An 18,713-nucleotide genomic window follows, 5' to 3' on the forward strand; every position below is an offset into this window, starting at 1 on the left:
CAAAGCTTGTCGACATGGGGAAGTCCTCATTCAAAAGCAAATGATCCGTTCTTCATTTTCAAAAGCTTTGGCCTCTTCTTGGCTTATGAGGTTCCCGTTCAAACTGGAGGGGAAAAATAAAAGGGATGTGAGAGTAAGGTAGTGACCATCGCCCATCTATTTCTATATATATAGAGAGAATATATATATATTGGAGCAGAGGCTTTGGAGCAGAGATCGCAGCTTTGCAAGGCCAGATGAGCTGCATGCTTCTCCTGGGCACACAGCTAGGAACTGGCCTCAGGCCGGCAAGAACATGTATGAAGAACAGGGCTTCACCTTCAGAAATAAAACTGAACCAAGACCTAAACTTCACTGAACTGAAATCGGTGTTAGATACTCAGCTGTTTGCATTTCAGCAAGCAGCAGATAGCTGACTAAGGTTCTTACCGTGCAGTGAGCTAGTTTAAAGAAACTTAAGTAGTCTTCAGAGCATCTTGTGTCTTCCACAACAACACAGGAAGAAAACTCTTAAGTACTTGGGCATTAATAATGTGAAAAGATTTAAGGCAAAATTTTCAAGTCTGGCATCACAAAGTTAATCTATGCTGACATTTACACCCCTGGAAATGAGCAGCCTGGGTAAGAGCTGAAATCTATTAAGCCATTTAGACTGAGGGAATTCTGGGGGTTAATGAACACCTCTGAAAATTCAGGCAAGAATCAAGAGGCAGGTTTCAGTCTGAACATTCAGAGCGATTCAAGTGGAACTTGATGCCTCTTCTGTAGACGAAAGCTGACAGTGGCCTCTGAAAAAAGCATCTCTTCCACATCCCCAGGGACCCCACTAGTCAGATACTGAGTCATCATCTTCCTAAGCAAGAATTCAGTGTCCTTTCCCTAAAACAAATATATATCTTTAAAAATAAATTTCATATTCAATAATACAGCAGTGGTGCTAAACCCAACACTTTCTTACTGACTTCTGAGCTCCCTGAGGTGAGGGGAGGAATGTGGGATTTGGCTTTGTGCCTGACGGTGCACATGCGTGACTCTGTGATGCCCACCTAATCTACAAGCAAATGTTACGAAAAGTTAATCTTCTTGTAGCTTAGCACTTTGAGCGTGTTTGGAGCGCTGCCCAAAGGAAATCCACGCACAAATTCCATGAAGCACGTTAGTAATGCTAATTAAACAGAACCATCTCCTGCTTGTTGGGGTTTAGCTCCTGAAAAGCATGAACGTGGTCCAAAGTTTAAAAATAAATCAGAACAGGCAAGACTTGGTCTATGAATTGAGGCCCAAATTCTGCAAACACACACGTTCTGTGCATCAGTGGCATAGAGAGATGGAAACTTGCAAAACTGCGTGACATTTGTAACACACAGGGAAGTGTTTCAGTGGCAGAGGCTTTTTACCTATCTGAAACCTACAGCTGGAACTACAACCCCTGCCTCACATAAACTTGCTCTGAATGTTTTAGGCTGGAAAGAAGCAATGCCAGAAGTGTTTTAAAGGGAGAGTTTACAAAGTGAGCCTTTGAGGAAGGGATCTTTACCAGACTTCTTTAATAGCTGTGTTCTCCTTGAGAGCTTCACTGAGGTACTTCACCCCTTTGGCTGTAATCCGATTCTGGATAAGCCTAAAAAGAAAGCACTTCATGTCAAACTAACACACAAACTAGTTTACAGCACATGCACAACCTACACTCAGCTTGATGTCAAAGAACAGAGCTGCCTGTTTGCCACACAACGGCTGTGATTCCTGCCTGTGAGGGTGGCACACAGTGTTGGTCGAACACCCCACGTGCACTTCCAGAAACAGAGCTCAGGGTATTAAGTCTTTTCCTTTTAATCTTGCTTGTGGTTGCATTCCAGAAATACTGAGCTTAATTACATAGCTGACAAATTTCTGCTAAGAACCTTTTACTGCTGGTATAGGACTGTGTTATTTGGACTCTCTGAGACACACAAACCTCTTAGCCCTGGTTTCTTATTAAGAGTGCTGTGAGACATAAGTGATGTACAGACAGTTCTGGCTACAGAACCTGTGTACACACAGTGATTTAGCAGTTATGATCTGCAGGTTGCCAAATCCTCCTGTCTTGGTTATCAGACCAGCAAGACCTCTGAAAAAAGGAGGCATTGAATTTGACTCTGGTATGAGTAGGTCCAAGTCCCAGTGAAGCCACCTTAGCAGCTACAACATACTTCTTTGAGGGACAAAAATGATACAAGACTCTCAAGTAGCACAGCTGATGGGAGCAGTAGGTAACTCTTAAGACTGCAGACGATCCCCTAGCTAAAAATTAACAAAGCTCTCTCATCTGCATGAGTATAAAAATACGGATACACCCCTAGCCTAAGTCAATACTCACCTTTCAGACTGCCATGGTGTGCCCTGTAGCTATTCCCCTCCATGTGACTGGCTGCATGAATCCCACAGGATTCAGGAAAATTGGAATGAACTGAACAATCTCTTAGTAGGGGAGAGAAGGAAGGAAGCAGGGAGGCATTCCCATTAAAGGACATTCTGCATTTGGTAAATTAATCAAAATGCAAAGGGATCCAGTAGATGCTTTCAGTTACCTTTAATTGTGCCTCAAGTCCAACTATCTATATGGGTCACTACCTTCTGGAGGTACCCGCTGGTATACCCAACAAATTAGGATATAAATTTGCCTACTGGCAGAAACCCCAAGCCCTGGTAAAGGCATGTATCTAAGGTTACTAGGCCTGCTTTGGATGGGAAAGGTTTTAATATGAATTAAAACCAAACTGCTCAGTGAAATGTATCTGCAGCTCTGCAAAAACAAGTCAAGCCCTCCCCACCCCTTTTTGTTTTCAGGGTTATGAGCAGCAGAGCTTCTACTGGTTTCAGAAGAGGCTACAAGTACTTGGCACCTCTAACAACCATCAGGCTTCCTAAGAGGTGAGAATGAGAGTTAATACAGGGATTGCTAGAGTGGAGTTAGCAAAGTCTGTGTACGGCTTGTAAAGGGACTCCATTTATTACGTTCTCTTCATCACTTGGAATGAATGGACGGCCATTTGTTTCACAGCTCGCATGTGCCCAACTCCATCCGTGGACAAATTCTTGTGAACCTCTGTATTAGAACAGCCAATGCTGTGTGTTCTTAGAAGTTTAGCTAGTCTCTTTGGGATTGCTAGGAAGGATCCCTGAGGACTTCTTATAGATGAGTGTCTTGCATGAGTGAAAGTGCTAGCCCTTGAAGAAACATCAAGCAAATGGGACATGTATTGAAGTGTCTGTCATGTAGGTGCTTGGTTGAAGAGTAAGAGTAGGCTTTGCTACTTGCATAGTATGATGACAAATAGTAAGAAACATAATAAGGTGATTCTATTCTAGCTGTCTGATTGGTTCTTGCTTTGTTTGGGTTTTCTTTTTTGAGTTGTTTTGGGTTTTGTTTGGGGTTTTTTTATGAAACTTGTTTGAGGCCAGTGCTGTTCCCCAAAGGAAAGATGAAATCAAACAGTAGTTTGAAAGTTACCAGGACACATAAACAGCTTCAACCTGTGGCTGTATGAAAACAGGTTCAAAACGCCGGACAGCAGCGTTATTAACTTTCCATTATAACTGTCTACAACCAGTCGCTGCATCCAGACCATGCACAGAAAGCTTACTGTGACCTACATAGATTTGGAAGGTGAAGCTTTAATGCAGTGACTGCCAAAGAGCCTGTGCTTCTGTGGAATGTAACTCACCATAAATGTACCAGTTTCTTGTTGACCTTCAGCATCTCTGCAAAACTCATTGCTGCCTCATCATCCAACTCATTTTTAGTCAACCTAAATGGGAGAGAAAATGTTCACTTAGGATGTTGTCATTATTTTTCAGCCCCCTGTCTTACCAGCTTGTCTCTGACTTAGCTTTAGACAGCCAAAGGGGGGTATGGTATTCTTGCCCTGAGCAATTTCTAAAGTCTGGACACAAAGAGATACTGAAGAGAAGCCCTGGAGGTAAAAGAAACAGGAGTATCAGATCTTTATTTCTTAGACTAATGTCCTAATGATGTTCTAGAGGCTAAAAGGTGGATGAGGTGTAGTGGAAAAATGCAGAAAGGTAGAGACCACACTGAAGAGGTACAGAAACTGAGGACAAAGAACTTGACTTCATATGATGGAAGTGAGAGAAGATGGGGAAAGCGAGATGGAGGGAGCAGAGTGAAGCATGACACTGGGACATTGGAATGTGTCCTAGAGGACAGGCACTGCTGATCCATTACTCATGTCCCAATTCTTCCAAAGGGGTACATCTTACAGCTTGCTGGTAGTGAAAGCATAGCAGATGAGGGGAGGGAGAGAAGGAGGGAGGGAGAGTAGGAGGAGGCAATGGTATTGAAGGGAATAAATTAGGCTGCATCTTTCTATGGAGAAAGAAGAGGAGGAGAAGCAGACCACACTGTCAATTACCAGAAGATTTTCACAGAGTTGTTGTGCTGCATAGCTTCAGCAATACTTTTGCCTCCTTCTGTTGTGATGCCATTGAATGCAAGACTAGGAAATAAAGATACAAATGTGTAAGAAACGGCATCACTTGGCTCTTCCACTACCAAATACTAGTGCATATCCTGGATGATCTATTTCCCAGTTATACAGTTCAGCATTTGAGTGTTTCAAAGGCCCACATACTCTGTGAACCAGTAAGTCCTTATGACTGTCACAAGTGAGAACAGTTCACAGGCTGCAGCCTGAGTGCAGGTCTGTCATGCAGGCCGTAAGGCTTGCTGTCAGCAAGTTGTACTCTTGGGATTGAGAGCAGAGCTGCACCCAGTGGTTTTGAGAGTAAAGGCTTTTAACAAGGACAAAGACTTGTGCTTAGCAGTACATGGGTTTTTACATGGATCTGTCATCCCAAGTCCTGATATGCACTGGGCATATTGTCCTTTAAGTCCTTCAGACACTTGAGTATCTCATCATTCCTCCAAACACAACACCTGCTGTTGTGCAGGGAGAGATTAGCTTGTAAATGCATGCTTTCCATTACAAACCACAAATATTTCTTAGTCTGCCCTTCATTCTTTGAATAGACATTGGCAAAATCATCCAGTTAAAATTATGCTCCAGGCTTTGAGAGTTCAAAAAGCATTTCTCCCCATCAAAAGCCAGGCCAGAACCTGAGAATAATGCAATGTCTCAAAAAAAGGTGAAAAGGGACATCAAGTAGGGCAATGGCACAAATATATTGTTAGCACAAGTCCCTCCTAGCTTCAGCTGAAATTAGATATTCTCAGTCCATCATGACTGAGCCTAAAAATGACAAATATGCTGAAGTAAACTGATGTAGTAGGAACTATCTTCCCTTAATCTTCTCATAACGCTACCACTGGTGCTAACTATGAATTCAAGTCATGAAGCACGGTTAACCACTGGAAGACAAGAAATGAACCCAAGAGCAAGTACACTGCAGAGCAGAGGATTCACCCTGCACAGGTGCCAGCAAAACCTAGGTCTGACCAGCACAGTTACTCCTCCTTATTCTTGCAAACACATTCGTCAGCAGATTTGTTTCCATCTGAGAATCACTCAGCTCTGGTTCAGGTTCAGAATGTTTCCTTTCAAGTCTGATGTGTCTGGATGCATCCTGCAATTATGGGAAGATGGCTATTTCAGATAGCTTTTACGTTTAAATATATCTAGGTCACTGCACCTGTTCAGCTTTTAACTTTTTAAGCCTGACTCGCCACTCACAGAAAGGAAGACAAGGCACCAGCTCAAAAATCCCTGTACCTGAAGTGGCAGCAATAAGCTCTCCAGAGATCCCGAACTCCCCAAGAAACCAGTGCCATGTGCCACCTTGTGGGGAAACCAAAGAGGCTTGTCTGCTCCCTCACAGTGGAGGCTAGTGGAACTGGGAAACAAATTGAAACGATCACCATGAACCAGCTGTATGGATGGACTCCAAAACAGCAGCAGATGCTACAATATGCATCTTTAAATCCCTAGCCAGCACTTGAAAGTCTGGCAGGGGATGGGCTGTTTCACACTGCTGGCTTCTGCCTGTGGTGCGCTAGCAGCTTCACCCATGGCTTCCAGAAGGCTGGTTTGAGATGAATCGCTGAACTCCAGTAAGAACTACATCTCATTAGCACTGAATGTGTGGGGTCTTACCATTACTGCAGTAATGATGAGCCTGATGAGCCTGAATTAAAGAATGCCCCAGTCCCTAGCCAGTATCTCCTAAAAATCACTTTGGTGAAAGTACTGTTATACCTTCACAACAGAAGCTGTTAACATTGAGCACACTGGGATCCTGATTCTGTGACAGCTGGTGTATCCTTCTGCTAATGCTCCCAGATCAAAATGGCACCCACTGACCATGTGCTTTCCCAAATGCCAGCAACTCTGCAGCACAAGGGGAGGAGGTGCAAACAGAGGAAAGGATGCCAGCCCTGCAATATTCTTAACTTGCTTAATGGCTTCACAGGGCTTTTTGATTCAATTTGGCCTCTTGCTTCCACCAGGAGCCTGCTGGTTACACAGAGAAGGCTGCAATACCAGATGGCATTCCAAGCTAACACTTGGTGGGAAGAATCATTGCTTCAAAGCACAATGGGACAACTGGCACTATAACGAGCTGCTGGGCTCTGCTGGTGCTTTACCTTACGTTTGTTAACCTGGGGTGGTTCCTCAGGGCCTCTGCGAATGCCTTTGCTCCTTCATCTCCAACTTGATTACCCCACATCCTGGTGAAGAGAGGAAACCATGAGATATGAGGTGTGCTGCCCTAGTGCCCCATGGCGTTGCATTCTCCCCTCTTCCCTCCCCTACCCCCTGATTACTTCACAGTCTTTCAGGCTCATGAGGAACCTGGAAGGTATCTCCTGGCTGAGCCAGACGTGTTCCACTCCTTGCACAACACACCAGCAGCCTCTGCTGACTCATCAGTACCCTAAGGCTACAGCACAGAAGCAGTTCTAGGAGACAGCCTGCTGCAGGCTGTGCAGCAGAAGTGCTTTTGGGATCACCTTGCTGCATCGTTATGGGGTAAAGGAGTCTTGTGGTCCTGTACAGTAATCTGCCGTGCGAAACAGACCAAGTCCTAAATCCTATCATTGCCCTGCTCAGTGTTTCTTCCCCTTCTCAAGCTTTCCTCCTCCTTTAGAACAGTCTGGCAAAATGGTCACAGTTTCTTCAGTGTTATACCCAAATGGTATCTCCTCTCTCACCAGTGGCCAAGAAAAAGGGGTAATCAAAATCTCACGGGGACAGTATGACCCTGGGCTCTTCCACACATCTGTAAGGAATAGTATTTCCAATGGCAAAACAATCCTTGGTAACACAAAGGGTTAAGGGAAGGTAACGTGGTAAAAGCTGCAGAGATTTGGTCAACATTTAATAGCAGTATCTGGTAAAATCTTTTCTGTGCAGACCAACCACTTTGAAAATTCATCCGATATTATGAGGTTTGAAAGCACCTCTGCTGAGGTAATAAGGCTTTTTTTTTTACAGGGATCATGGTTTGATGACTCAGAGCCACACTCAGCTTGATGGGTAATTAGTTGGCAGCTCTTATCAAATCAATTGAGCTCTGTGGTATCTAAACAAATCCACTTCCAGTAAGTCCCCCAGAATTTCCTTGTCCTTGACAGTTTGCTATGTAAATGCTGAATATATCTGTTTAAACATTACTGTCAAAGCAATCCTAAGTCCATTTGGAGAGACCATTTCCTCCACAGGAGAAAATAGGAGTCCTTCACTGAAATTACAGCACGTACAGCACAGGAGACCCAGCTATATGATAATGGAAGTGTGCCTGCTGGTGACTATATTTGTGAAATGTTGTAGAACAACAAAATTAAAAGCCAAAAATCTGATTGTTCAAATCTGATTTTCCTATTTCAGGTGTTTCTGTGACATTCACAATGGCCAAAAAAGTTTTAATTCCATGTATTTGAGTGTTTGATTCTGAAAGAAATGTTCTCCTGTAGGATGGAAGGCGAAACTGAGTTGCCAGGGGCAGGGGGGATATATTAAAATACAAATTAAATCCTAAAGTCTAGCACCACTCCTGAGGAAGTGGTCAGGGACTAAAGGTTTATTTGAGTACATTCAGACCTCTCTCCAATCATAGCAGAGTCTCCAGTTAGGGACTAGGGAGAAAGATGATGGGAATTCTGCTTTATTCTCTCACAACTTTATCAGCACTTGATGCAGGTGGTTTGACAATTGTAACACTGACACTCCATAACTAGGTACATTACAAATAGTCACAGAACCACCCAGACTTCAAAATGACCAAATATCTCTAGAAAAGCTGTGTTGCCATAAGGAAAGTGGCTATCTTTACATACTCTCCTCTTGCTAGTTTGTCCCTCCTTTAAGTTTCTGTCAGAGCAGGGACAAAACAAAACCCAAACCAAACATTATGTGAACTGGAGAACAATAAAGCAGCTCTCCTTCTCCCTCTGAGTGGAAAACATGACTATACTTCTGCACTGGTTTGTTCTAATGCCACCACTGGGGGGGAAGGAATAGCAGGAGAGAAGGTAAGACTAAAAGAAGGAATCCTACAGATGCATTGCCAAGATCAAGCCCTGAGCTCTGCTCCTTAGCACTGAACTTACCCAATTTCAAACATTGTCTTGCTCTTTTGGATGGCCTGGGCAAGGCACTTCCCTCCTTCACTGGTTATCTTGTTCGCTCCTATTCTGCACAAAAACATGAATTGATGAGGTATATCACTTACAACTGTACAGTTATTAGAACACCACCTCAGAAAGCAATATGAGTATTTAACGCTGATTAATACTGGAGGCTAGCTGCAGTTATCAAAGGTTAACCTAGAGTAAAAAAAAAATACATAATTTTATTATACAAAGTATTATACATACTTTGCATGTCAGCCCTCCAAACGAGAAGTATTACAGTAGAATCTTGGGTTTGGTGCTCAGTATGTCAGAAATGAGCTTTAGGAACCAGTCCTCAAGACAAGGACCCCTGCCTATTTTTTTAATATAGTTCATAATATCAGCAGTTGGTACAGAGTACATGAATTACATGCAGCATGTTTCATGACGCCATAGGGAACAGAGCACCTGTGTCTCTGGGGTAACTATGCACCCTGAAAATAACCATCTTCCAAAAGGCTTTCTTGTGAAAGGTAGAGGAAATAAGCAAAGCACTGTGTCAAAGCAGTGAAAGAACCAAAGTGCTCTTTGGTTTCAAAACTCTGCAAATATTTCAAATGGGAAGGATGTGGCTACTGGGGGGTTTCAGAACTGGACCAGAACCCAAGAGTCCCTGGCTCCTGGTTTCTACATTCCTACCAACTACAGCTGACATTGCTGTAGTTACCTCTACTTTCTGCTATGGTCACAATTACACCATTGGTTAATGATCATATTGACCTTTATGTCAAACTAGTGTTGTGCATGGCCAGATACTCTTACCTGGGGAAACTTCCAGGAATTAAATGGAACAACTCACCAAGTGAATTCGGGGAATTCCAGAGCTGAAGTATGACATCAGCAGAGCCTGACTCCAGTGGCTCATAAAAGACAAGATATAAAGCAGCTTGGTACTAAATCCAAGTGAATTCGCCTATTGCAAGGGGCAGCAAGATTCATGCACCACTGGCATCACTCAGGTGCTCAGACTGAATTTAGGTGAAGAACAGGTCTCATACTCTCTTTCTGCTTGTTACTATATTCTAGTAAAGACTTTCAATTATAGAATTATAGAATCATAGAATAGTTGGGGTTGGGACTTTCAAAGGTCATCTGGTCCAACTCCCTTGCAGTGAGCAGGGTTTCACTTGCTACCATTCACTGCTAGATGACTGTGAAAGAAGATACAAGTTTAATCTAAGTTACATGTTATTTGAATCAAAATTTTTGCCCTTTTTCCACTCTCCCTCCTGTTTCAAGTTGCTTTAATTAAGATACTGTAGAAAAAGAAAGGAAAAAAAATCCAACATACTTAACATATTCAAGGCTTGAACACTCCTCGATTAGTTTTGCAACGTATTTGGCTCCAACATCAGTGATTTGATTGTTGTATAAGCTTAAAGAAAAATCACATTGATAAAAATAGGTTATTCCTGCTGTTGCTTTAATATTTGCAACCTGAATATTCTATAATAACACATAGCATCTATCTTTTTTGTACGCCTTTGTACACATTCACAGTTACTTGTATTTCTATTTTTATATACAATTAATATTGTGAAGGGCTAGATATAAAATACAAGGAGACCAGACTCCAAATCATGGGAAAATAGATATTATATAAATTTTTTAATAAATGGTCTCTCCAAGCAAACCAAGCTTCCCTCTATTCCTGTGTTGGTACAGAAATAATATTGCCAGAAGAGAAAACACCAGAAGAATGGATTTTTGGTCTTTTAAAAGTCATAAAATCCCCTTGCAAATATTACTGAAGATCAGATACCTGAGCAGATGTACTTACATTAGGGCACTGGAGGAAAAAGGCAGTCCTTCCTATTCATATTTACTTCTCAAAAAGTCATTTTTATGTAGCTACTTAACCAAGAAGCAAGGAGTCAGAGCTAACATGCCTTCCAGCTTCAACTTGATGAAGAACTAATTAAGGTTAAAGAAATTGATAACACGAACATTATGCCTTTAAACTGTATGTTTCTGATCCTAGTCTCTACCAAGCTGTATCTGCTTTGCATAGTTGAAATAAATCAGTTTACAGCAGAGCAAACAGAAGGCTCTAGCTATGAAGCTCATATTCTTGCTCATGCTGTGTCTCTCCCCCTCCACAGCTAGCAGAAGGCTTTAGATATAAAACTAGCATGCCCACACAGTTCAGTAACCTGACAGTGGTCTGCAGTGTTATAGAATGGCTTGCTGTCAGTGGAAGGCCACCCTGTGGTGCAGTGCAATGGGAGAGGAAGCTGTGGGCCTTCTCCCAGTGAACTGTTAAGGATGGCAGCTGAGTCATTTCTGACACAAAATGCTGCTTTGCATGTGTTCAGTAAATGAGGGGGTAACTTCCACCCCACCTTTGCAGTGTCAGTACTGTCAGCACGCCACTTTTATTTTCTAGTATCAGTATCTAGTGTTTTGCTCCCAGTTGGTACATACCCCAAGAAAGACACAATTTGGTACTTGGAGAGTTCTTCATACAAGATCCTTACTCCATGATCTGTGACCTGATTTACACTGAGCCTGGAATGAAAGGCAAAGAGAAAGTTTGAATTGATACAGATTACAAGTGTTCATCACCCATGAGTTAATGCATAGGTCTAAGCACAGAGGCCCTTATGCCACATATTAAAAGCCATTAAGGGAAATATGAGCTCAGTTTCATACAGATCACTTCAAACCCAATAGAAAACAAAAAGCCCCAAATCTCCAACGTAATGCTCTGGAAGCTGTCCGCAGAGCTGAAACCAAGAAAATATAGTAAGTCAGAAACCAGAAACAAACACCTCATCCTCCTCCCACACTTACTGTGATTGCAAGGAAGAAATTCTGCTTGACACCCTACCAAACCCAAGCTTTCCTAACTACTCTTCCTGCAACGTTCTCTCTGAGTACCTAGTGAAACCCAGGCACCTTGGAAGTCACCACACGTTCAGACTTCACTGAATAAAGGCTGTGAAAAGTCCTGGCCAGGAAATAGAACTGCAGTCCCATGGGTACCCTAGATGTCTCTAATTTTATTGCACCAACTAGACATGAAACAAATCAGTGTCAGTCATTCACAGAATAAAAGTACTTCTTTTCACAGGTTTATTTCTTTGTTGTTTTTTTTTTCCCTTCTTGTTTATGTTGTGCTGGTTTGGTTTTAGCTTCTCAAGCTTTTTCACGTTGTCTAAATGGGCAGGCTCCCATGAAGCATTCAAATTGTGATGAATCACATTTTTCTGGGTGAAGCTGTCCCTGTAAAAACATTCTGACCAGCTTTAGGTTCTACACAAACCCAGAAGTTGAACATTCACAGCTGAGAGTCCCTTATTTTACCAAAAGCCTCCCTGGCTATTGCTAGTTAGTAACTTGGTTGCTTTAGAATGCACTAGCACACAGGAGAAATCAGGACTGATTTCTACAGAGCAGAACAGTCTGCTTCCTTGAAAGGGACGGTTAACCTGTTAGAAACAACATTTCCTGATTTGGAGAAATTCCTCATTAGAAATCAAAGTCCTAACATCAGAAGAGCCATAAAGGCAAAAAGGCAGCCTAACAGACTGGTTTGGTGCTGGGGATGGTGTTAATATCACAATGTGTATGGGCATGATCATATGATAGGGACAAAGAACGAAAGTCTTTCCTTTTCTTCTATGTTTGTCTTACATACTTAAGCATTTTCCCCCAGGTTTCCTTACTGCTTTCTCTTGGGAGGTCAGTTGATTTTGCAACTAACTGGAAAAAGTGTCACTTGTTCTGATTTAGTCTTAGAGGAAAACAAGGCAGAGCACAGCCAACCATGAGGAATAAATCCATTTATAAAAGCAAACAAACAAACAAAAAACAATCCCCTCCCCCTCAACAAACTCATGAGGCTGAAGCAGCTTTAAAAAAGAAAAGATGTATTTGAAGTTCCTGCTCTTCTGCACCTAAATATTTGGACAAATAAAGTATAACCACATGGCACAACCTCAAAGGACTACAGGTGGAACAATGTGGCCTGTGATGCTAGAGGTGGAGTTAGTTCTCTGTGATCACAAGCCATGTTCTCTCTCCACATCACCTCAGGGAAACACCACATCTAAAGACATCAGCTACATCCTTCATGGAGTACTACATGTCAGCTTTTATTCTGTGAAAGCCAGACATCTTGGAAAGATGTAAAAGCAAGAAATTCAGAGCTTCTCATCAAGGGTTATTGTGAACAGCAGATCCTCTCTTACCCCATATGACCAAGGACAGAGATAGGCTCAGGCAATCTTGAGGTAATGGAGGAAGCACTTCTGTTTCCTTTCTTTTCCCTTATGCACTTCCTCCCATAAAAATCCTCTTTTGAGAAAAAACAATTTGAGGTGGAGCTAACTGAACCTACAGGTTTAAACAGTCCTGGCTTCTAAGGACTTCTTATCACCCTTTCCATTTGGGTTTCCAAAGTCACAGCTTGTCCCTGCTCCTGTGACTGGCTGAACAAAGAGTTCAGAAAATATGAAACTTTCATTTCCAGGAGCAGTAAGAATCCTCATCCTTCTCCACTTCTGAGATCAACTCGTCCAGCCCAGCAGTTTGAGTAATAAACCAAGGGTAAGCAAAGACCTGCTTGCACAGACTCCCACCTGATCACTGCAAGCTTGCTGAAACAAGGCAGCAGCTGTTTCACTCCATAGTCATTGATGTTGTTGTTGTCCAGATCCAGAGCCAGGTGCTTTTGAAGGTGATGCACAACAAAGGAAATAGCACTGCAGTCAGCAGAGTAGGCATTGCAGTACGTGAGCTTGATGTAATTGGCATGCATGCGTTTGGCAGCCAACTTCCCCACTTTCTCGCTCTGAGTCTCGTAGAGGCACCTCAGCATCCAAACAAAGTTGGGTTGGACCTGGATCTGATTGTAGTTTGGAAGCCTGGACCGAGTGAGGCCTTTCAGGTGGGATTTCATGCTCTCCCCAAAGTATGTGATGAGTATCTTTCTCTTCCTCTTAATGACTGCAGGCAAAACTAAATGTCTGAAGAGCTTCTGCTTGGATCTAGAAAGCAGGCCACAAAGAAACAGGTTGGTAAAATGAAAGTGTTCATTATTTCGGAAAGGATCCTCCCCTGCTAGTTGTTTCTTCAACCAAGGAATACGAAGGCAAGTAGGCTGGACAGTCTCAGTGGAGGAACACTCATTGAAAAACTGAAGTAACTCCTTGGCACTCACTTTCTCTTCAATAACCAGGAACAAAGCTGTGAAAAAACACTGAAGGGTTAGGTGCAAGAACTCATAAGTGAACTGATCGTCACAGCCACTGTAACCTTTAACTGTCCTGAGAAAGCCCAATTGCAAATCTCCTTCAGAGATGTTCACTGATGAGACCTCCTCCTGTTCAAAGATAAAAAAAGAGTTCTCCATCCCCTTGTATGCCATTTTACCCAAAGCTAGAAGAGTTTCCTTTCGTGATTTGAACACCTCTGCTTGGCTCCTGGTGTTGTTTTTCAGCAAACTTGTTTTCAGGGACCGATTCAGATGAACTTCAATCATGAGCAAAAATACATCTGTCAACGTAACAGAACAGTGTGGAAGCTCGTGGCTGTCAAACATGGAATGGAAGTGTTCATAGCATTTAAAAATAATCCAACAAAATAAAGGCACTGTACACAAACTGCAGAGATTGGGGTTAGCTTCCAGCTGGTTCAATACCAGTGTTCGCTGCCCCTCATCTTTGAAAAACATAGCAGTGTAATCCTTCAGGTTATTGCTGGAGAAACCACGAAGCAACACTTTCTTTCTGATGATGTTCCTTTGGATTTCAGTTCCTGTCCTTGCTGTAAGAATTTTCTTGGATCCCTTAAGCAGCTTTCCTCTGAGAAGGCTTACCAGCAGCACCAGGGGGTGGACGGCTTCACTGGGCGAACACATCTCGGGCATGCTACTGAGATCAAAGTTGGAATATATCTCATCAAAGCCATCAAATGTGAAAAGAACTGTATGAGGGAATTGCAAGATGTGATGGAACACCTCTGTGGGATCCTGGTCTGGGTAGCAATTATATTTGAAGAGTAGGTCTTTCAAACACATGGCTTCATCTTCCTTAAAGCAACTAAACATCCTACATCGGAAACGGAAGAAAAATTTGGCCCCTATGTCCAATTCTTTTCTGGCCCAAAGGCTTTGTATCTTTTGCAGCAAGATGGACTTCCCAATTCCTGCATCACCGAAGACATAAACAGTCTCTCCATCTTCATTAATTAGACCAACCGTGTCATCAAAAAGGGCTTCTAATTGACACACTTTGCCTAGACTCTCATTGTTAAAACTGACCAGCTCCATAATACTGTCGGAGTAGATTTCTTCCAAGAGCATCTCTTCCCTCTGAGCATATGACATAACAAACTTGGAGTCCCGTCCCAGTTCATATCTGAGTTTCTGGCAATACCTGCTAACTAAAAAGACAGTGAGCTATTATTAAAAAGACTATTATTAAAAAGCCTATGTATACAATGAGCCACCTCTTTGGGAACTGAGAAGTGTAATAAGCAAATGTAATTCTAATGTAAAATAGGTTCTTTGGCAGATTACTTCTATTGGTGCTGCCATTATCACTATCTTTGGAAATTCAGGTGCTAATGAAAGGGAATGTGTGAGCCACCATTTCCTGAAAGCCAGTACTGACATCGCATTGGTTTAAGGAGCTGCCATCTTTCAGTTGAGACTCAAAACCAAGACCCTGACACTTTGTTAAAGGCTGTTTTACTCTCTGCAAAAGCTTGTTGGTCACCGATTAGTTTTGGCATGCCTTTTCACTATATTCATATTCTACCTGAGAGCTCTATCAAGGAGGTGGTTATTCTTTCCTAAGTTGTTTGTTAACTTTTATTACTCTAAATAGAAGGCATGCATTTTAGAATCCAGGTGCCAAGCATCTCAAAAGATGGTTTTTTTACACATTGGTTTGTGTTCTTACTGCAACCGAAACTTTGCTTCAGATGGAGCAAAGTAATTCTTGTATTTATATAGTATGAAAAAACCTCTGAAGAGGAAAACATTTATTTCTGCAATACTTTAACTCTGACTTTTGGTATAATTTGTTTAGGATCACAGAATAATTCAGGCTGGAAGGGACTTCAGAAGGTCTCCAGTCCTACTTCCTGCTTAGAGCAAGGTTATTTATGAGAACAGATGAGATTACTCTGGGCTTTATCAAGTTGGACCTTGAAAACATCTAAGTATGGAAACTGCACAGCCTCTCTGGGCAACCTGCCTCATTGCTTGACTGTCCTCATCCTGAAATACTGGCTATTCCATTGCCAAAACATCACAGTGTTGTTAATAAATTGTAGTAGAGGCCTAGAAAATACTACAGCTGACAAAGACGGTTATGCTGTTATGCTACATATCCACAAACAAATGCAGAAAGAGTTTGACTTCAGTAAACCAGGATGTAATATATCAACATGACTCTTGTGCTATACAGTGTGCCTTTTAATTACTTGGTTACCACTGCTAGCAAGTACAGCATGCACTGGCTGTGCCTGCCTAGACTCTCTCACTCTCATGTCACTTGGTTAGAGCTTCCTACATAGCAAGGTAGTTCTAAGGGAAGGAGTATAGATGCATGGCCTTACCTGGATCTGTATTTACCACAGGTTTACTACAAATACTCTCTGAAGGCTCGTAACCTATTTCATCCAGCCAAGGCTGAAGTTCATAGTAAGCATCAGTGACTTTCTGCAGGACACAGATGAAATATTCTGAAACTTCTTCTCCCTTGCTTTGAACCAAGTCTAGAATCTTGCGAACCTGAAGAACCACCACATGAAAGATCATTGATACACAGCATTTTATCACAGTTACACTTGTAGACTACTTCAGGATCCTTGCTGGACTGGAACAGGGGACCATAATCCAAACTGGTGCTTCAACAATGTGAATTTGAAATCTAGCTCTAAAGTTGAACCATCACAAACCTCACTTGCTATTTGTATTTGGATGTTGCAAGAAAATTGGCTCTGCAAGTTAAGGACTGAACTTTTGGCTAAATCATATGCTAACCAGAAACAAAATGGATAAATACTGCTCCTCAAGAGGGGACCCAAAGGACTTCCTCAGCTTGACTAGATAGCATATTTTAAATCCCATGCTGGTTAAAATTAAGAAAGGGTAGTTTCCCAGTGCCCTAAATTCACCCTCTGGTTTCTAAATACTCCCGTCACATTTAGATTTACCTCAGGATCCAGCCAGATCCAGAGTAGGATAGGCAGATCTCTCTCTGAACCTTAATGCAGATCCCAGAACCTACAACTCTTCCTTTTAACACAGCAGCTCAATTCTGCAGGCCCTCTTGGTACAATGCACTTGCTGCCTGCAACAGTTACCGAAATTAATGGCTATGAGGCAGTGGCTGGAAAAGTTCAAGATTAAGCCTTAGCTCTGAAGGCAAGGCAGAGCGTGATCCCTGTGCAACTAGGACAAGGCAACCCTAGTACAAAACCCTCTGCAAGACACAGCAATCATCTGGGGATCCATTTTGAATGTCTGGATCCTCTTGCTAGAAATTAATGGAGAATTCAGTTCATCCATTCATAATGAAGAATGTCCAGTTCTAAACTAGACACAAGTGTTTATTATAGAGATTGTGGTCTCTTGTGAGCTTAAAGCAGGGTGAGGAACATGCAGCCCAGCATAAACACAGTATTTTTTTTACAATCTGTACGCTTTAAAAAGCAATTTTATGCCTTCCAGAGAAGCTCCCCCAGAGCCCAATTCACTTAAACTGCTGTGGCCTGCTGTCTCTGCTTAGACTCCTGATGCATGGCCTCCCCCTCAGCTTTGTTACAACAATCCTGTATATTATGCTGAACAATAAGAAATGCAGATGATTATACAGCGTGCATTTATTCAGCTTTGACCCTATACACAGAGCGAGCACTGTGTCACCATTTCAACTTGCTAGCAAAAATGATTATTTCATGAAAATCTGCACTGTTAGTGAAGTCCAAGGTCTCTGAATGTTTTATGGTTTGCCTGCCTCTGTGACACTATTCTGAAGCTGCATGACTGCTTTTTCAGGGAAAGAAATTAGGGATTTGTTTTAAGTGATGATGCAAAGAGCAGCTCTGCACATGTGATAATTCTCTCCTATCAAAAGACCAGGAAATAATTCTTGCTGCTGATGTCCAAAGACAAATCAAGAACTCAAATGTGCCAGGATGTATCAGTTTTCCACAAAAACATTTACAATGTACACAGGTCTTTAAAGAGAACGGAGGGTGTGCACATGGACAATCATTAACTTTTAAAATATTTCCAACTCTCCTCCTCTAAAGCAGGACGATGTCCCACAGCATCCTTGCAATGCTCTGCACAATAATGGAGGCTTGCATGTAGCAACCTGTACTCTAACAGCTACTGTGGCCACATCTTATCAGAGTACAAAGCTGCAGCTAGTGGAGACAGAACAGCAGCTATCACCCTGCTCATTCTGACAGCTGCCAACGGGCATTACAAGCAGTGCCAACCATGCTGTAAAGAGATATGCTGGGAATCCCTGTCCAGAAGGAATGGGGTGAGTAAATTCCAATCTAACAAAGATTAGAAAAGACACTAGACATGAAATTGGCAGATAAACCCATAAACCCCAGTGATAAATTGAATTCAACCAAAGGTTTACCGTGGCTAGTGAAATAAAAAGATTACCTTATCTGCTTGAGTTGGAAACTGGACAACAATCTCTGCATCTTCAGTGGAGAAGTAGTCATTCTCAATCAAGTTGTCAATCAAACACTGTGTGTTTCGGATTCTACTGACCAGAAGTTCTCTGTATACCTTCAGCAAAGCAATGAAGGATGGAGGACTTGCTCCTTGACGTTTTTCCACAGAAATCTCCAAGTTAGCACAAAGCTGGCCTTCCATAGTTGAGATAGCAAGAAGCTGCTCCACCTAGCTTCATCACTGTCCATGTGCAGTGAGGAATCACCTTGGAGTTAACTTCGGGGAAACATGCAATCTGTCCTTCACGTTATCGAGCCTGTAAAGAATAATTGCAGAGAACCTCAATTTAAACCTTATCCTATGAAGATACAGCCTTCAATTTGCCATCAAAAAATACTCGTAAGTTCTGTGTAATATCATGGCCACCTT

The 18,713-nt window shown here is 42.2% G+C and overlaps 1 protein-coding gene across 1 annotated transcript; it reads right to left on the reverse strand.

The window, feature by feature from the left end:
* Positions 1-30: 30 nt before the first annotated feature.
* On the reverse strand, positions 31-18,485 carry NOD1 (nucleotide binding oligomerization domain containing 1; the record flags this gene model as incomplete). The annotated part of the gene is made up of 11 exons (XM_080610328.1): positions 31-103; positions 1,538-1,621; positions 3,705-3,788; positions 4,413-4,496; positions 6,602-6,685; positions 8,567-8,650; positions 9,921-10,004; positions 11,054-11,137; positions 13,213-15,016; positions 16,199-16,373; positions 18,270-18,485. The coding sequence occupies 11 exons, from the start codon at positions 18,483-18,485 to the stop codon at positions 31-33; spliced, it is 2,856 nt and encodes a 951-aa protein (XP_080466454.1).
* Positions 18,486-18,713: the final 228 nt, after the last annotated feature.

This window comes from Psittacula echo (assembly GCF_963264785.1).
Source record: "Psittacula echo genome assembly, chromosome: 2".
Taxonomy (NCBI): domain Eukaryota; kingdom Metazoa; phylum Chordata; class Aves; order Psittaciformes; family Psittacidae; genus Psittacula; species Psittacula echo.